We start from the raw sequence: 3,774 nt of genomic DNA on the forward strand, positions 1-3,774 counted from the left end.
GCGTTGAAAATATAAGCAACCTTCCCATGAAACATATAAAGTACCGAAATTCCCGCTCAAGCCGCTGATGGTCCGGCCGTGAGCCCTTGTTTTTACTACATGTTCAGGTGCGGAGAAGGCGTCGTACAGATGTTCCTGCATATCGCGTTCACTGTCTTCGCCAAACGACACAGATCCCATGTGCAGTTTCTTGAAGATCATCTCATTCTGTTATGTAGATGATAACGCACGCATTGAAAGGAGGAATGTCAGACACGGCTACATACAGTGGCACTAAATCGGCTCAGAATGACAAGGGAAGATAGATATAGTGTTGACCGACCATAGTGGTATACGTGGTACCAGTATGTTTCTACAGAGTGGAGTGTACACTAGTGTTTTACTAGAGACTTGCAGGTACTCGCCTTGGCGGCAAGAGATTGCTCATCAGGTTGATATGGGCAACGCAAACGGCTACAGTGGTGCCGTCCGCTAAGTAATAAGGCATAAACATACATCCATCGACAGCTCGATATATGCACACACATCCATACGTACGTATATGTATGCATATGAACAGATGCGCATTCGTGCATACATTGGCACTTAAAACACAAGCACAAATGCGTACATGGATACACCTACCTGGGTGAGAGTCCCTGTTTTATCCGACAAGAGATACCTAATCCGACCCAACTCTTCCGGAATGGTTGACGTTCGCACCACGGTATCTGGTATGTAGTGATCCCTCTCTATCTGCCTGGCGTAGTAGGTTTTACCCATATCCAGATTCACTCGCAGCGAGATCGGAATGATATACGAGAACAGCAGAACGAACCGGAAAAGATATATGTACCTGAAGCCAAAAATTAGGGGGGCAATCGGGGCATGTTAATTGCAGTTGGGTGCCGTTGCTAAGTGCCGTTCTATTTAGGCGTTTATTACACTACGAAAAGGGGTGCATAGGCAGGTTCCCAATCCACATGGGTAGAATCTTGGGTACTTTAATGGGACTCGTGCATTCAAACCTGGACTGTATTAATATGAACAGATCAAGGAAAGAGCATCTGCCAGATCACAGACGCAGATCGAGTGCTTACCACTCGCCGTCAAACCCTTTGAGCGACACCAGAACCAGCGCCAGAGCCATCGTCAACACAAACAACACCTGTGCGTTGTGTGCAACAAACATGAGAACCAGAGCAACGAACATCGCTGGGAATTAACGTAAAGCGTATTGGGCCTGAGTGATCTGTTATGCGCGGTGATAGTCTGTAGAAAGGGGTACCATGAATATTGGCGAACATCAGGACAAAAGAATCTGCAGGGATACTACTGGCATCACCATACTGAGGCTGGATGCAGGATGCAACCTGATTCTACCAGCGCTTCGCACATCTAACAAAACCTTATCAGTGTTCAGGGGCTGGGCAGAAGCCTACCAGAGCTCATGATAGGCAGATCCGCAATGAATTTAAAAAGAATGCAGTTGAAATATCGAAATGTACAGCGACATACAATTGATACGTTGTATTATATCATACATATACCTTGGATAAGAAATTGATCTCCTCGTCGAGCAGACCCATTTTGGTGTGTGGTTGGGATGTGTTCATGACTGATCGGGATTCCTTGCCGGTGTATACCACCACACCCACGGCCGTTCCAGACGCCAGTACTGTGTTGGTCCATAGGGTATTGTCTATTGTCAGTGGTTCGACCTGCGTGCAAGCATATCAGCGTAAGAGTAAAGCGGGAAATATATGACCCACTAGTCAAGAAAACTGGTTATGGTTTGAATGTAGAGGTCTGATAGGTAGAAATTAACCAATGGTATGATCATAGTGACCAATTGTCTATTGTCGGCGGCCTGAGAGCACTTATTGCACACCAACGCAAAAGAGTACCGTGATGTAAGAGACATATACGTAAACAAGCTGGTTTTGTTCTTCTGTGGATGTAGAGATCCGTCACTTGGTACTATGATCTAAACAACGCTGCAATCATTCAACTGGCTGTACAGATAGAAAAAAAGGATAATGCAGGGCTGAGAATCAGACCTACGCGGACTTACTGTGCCACCCGAACTTGAAATACGTACAAGTGCACATCCAATGATGAGTGATATATACATGAACATATGTATATGTTTGTATATAAATATGCATTTATACGTATGTATGCATGTATACATGCATGCATGCAACTATAGAAATTGTTCACTCGCTCGTGGTCTTACCTGAGGTTCAGACCCAGATAACTCATTGTAGGTCGTAAATGTGCCCACAAACTCATGTATGCTTTTCATCGGCTTATCAGCAAACACACACGCCCGTAGGCGAACTAAGTTTTGATCTGTTTGTAAGGCCTGTGTCACAGGCACCGCTATCCTCAGTTTCCAGTCGGTTTCCTGCCAGCGAACAAATCGTCATAAACAGTGAAATAAGGGTATGGTTAGACATGCTCATCCATATACGTTTATATAACTATGCATAGTTTGGTGTATACGTGAGCCCTATGATTGTGGTGCCCTATAGAGCCCGAACCATACACTACGTGCTTACATGAGTGCAAACACTCGCTATTTGCACTTGCAATCGAGCTGTCAATCGATTAATTCAGAGAAATGAGGATGAGGTAGGAGGGCTGGTTATGGCAGACGAAGAATGCACCGTCTCTGGATCCAAGCCAGTTGAACCACGCCGAAACACTCACTATTGTCATGGTTCTGTACTTCAAGACCCCTACAAGCAATCTGGCGAATCCAACCGAGAATCGTGTGCTTGAGCGCATAGTTTGGGTAAATTTGATACCTCTGCCGTATGTTCTACTGTGTCAAAATTTATCTATATAAGTTAAATCTCATTTGCAACATGTATATAAAGTTGTATGTATAGAAGAATAGAGCCACATACTCCGTCTAATTGATCCGTACGAATAAAAGCGGCTCCACTCTTCTCTGTCGTGCGCAGGAAGACCATGTCAGCCGGAACGCGCTGGTTAGTGTGTACTACGATTATATCCCCTACCTGTGCAAGATGTGTTTAGCAGCCGCAAATACAGATATGTTAGATGCGTGGGAAGTGCCCGGTACAGGTAAAGACAGCGAGCAGCCGCAAATACAGACATGTTAAATGCGTGGGAAGTGCCTGTTACAAGTAAAGACAGCGAGCAGCCGCAAATACAGACATGTTAGATGCGTGGGAAGTGCCTGTTACAAGTAAAGACAGCGAGCAGCCACAAATACAGACATGTTAGATGCGTAGGAAGTGCCTGGTACAGGTAAAGACAGCGATCTCATTCCGCCTATCAGAAAGGTGCGGACGAGCCAGATATTAAGACGTCCGCAGATGTCGACGATGGGAATGACTCAGAACAAATGCCGATCCTATCGGATATACATAATCGAATTCGGGAGAACCACCACACAAGGAAGACCTTCGCTTGCAGTGTCGAACTACGGCCTGATAACTACTAGGCGGGTTAAGGGGAAATGAAGCATCGCTATTGGATTGCAAAAACATACCGAGATTTCACCACTCGTAATGTCTACTTCTCCCTGGGCGGTGATTCGTTTGTACGTCGAGTTGTTGATTTCTTTATCTCTCCTAAAACGAGCTATATCATCAAACGCCTCCTTCGATATCGTAACGGCCAAAACAAACAGAAGCGGTCCCCAGTACGTATACAGATACCCGATCTTCAGGGCCGGAACGAACTAGAATGTTCAAAATGGGAACCGTATTAGAAGTGTCCAACTTTCGGACATATGTGTATATACATACATTATATACA

The 3,774-nt window shown here is 45.1% G+C and overlaps 1 protein-coding gene across 1 annotated transcript in view; it reads right to left on the bottom strand.

The window, feature by feature from the left end:
* Window positions 1–3,699, bottom strand: part of SARC_11937 (hypothetical protein) — a gene marked incomplete at both ends in the record, with an annotated part of 9,551 nt that extends 5,852 nt beyond the window's left edge. Inside the window, 7 exons of the mRNA XM_014293968.1 lie at window positions 45–207; window positions 625–835; window positions 1,080–1,147; window positions 1,530–1,700; window positions 2,219–2,389; window positions 2,895–3,008; window positions 3,506–3,699. Coding sequence (XP_014149443.1) covers window positions 45–207; window positions 625–835; window positions 1,080–1,147; window positions 1,530–1,700; window positions 2,219–2,389; window positions 2,895–3,008; window positions 3,506–3,699 — 1,092 coding nt within the window. The remainder of the gene's footprint in view (window positions 1–44; window positions 208–624; window positions 836–1,079; window positions 1,148–1,529; window positions 1,701–2,218; window positions 2,390–2,894; window positions 3,009–3,505) is intronic.
* Between the last annotated feature and the right edge of the window lie 75 nt (window positions 3,700–3,774).

Source organism: Sphaeroforma arctica (assembly GCF_001186125.1).
Source record: "Sphaeroforma arctica JP610 unplaced genomic scaffold supercont1.1964, whole genome shotgun sequence".
NCBI classification, from domain to species: domain Eukaryota; class Ichthyosporea; order Ichthyophonida; genus Sphaeroforma; species Sphaeroforma arctica.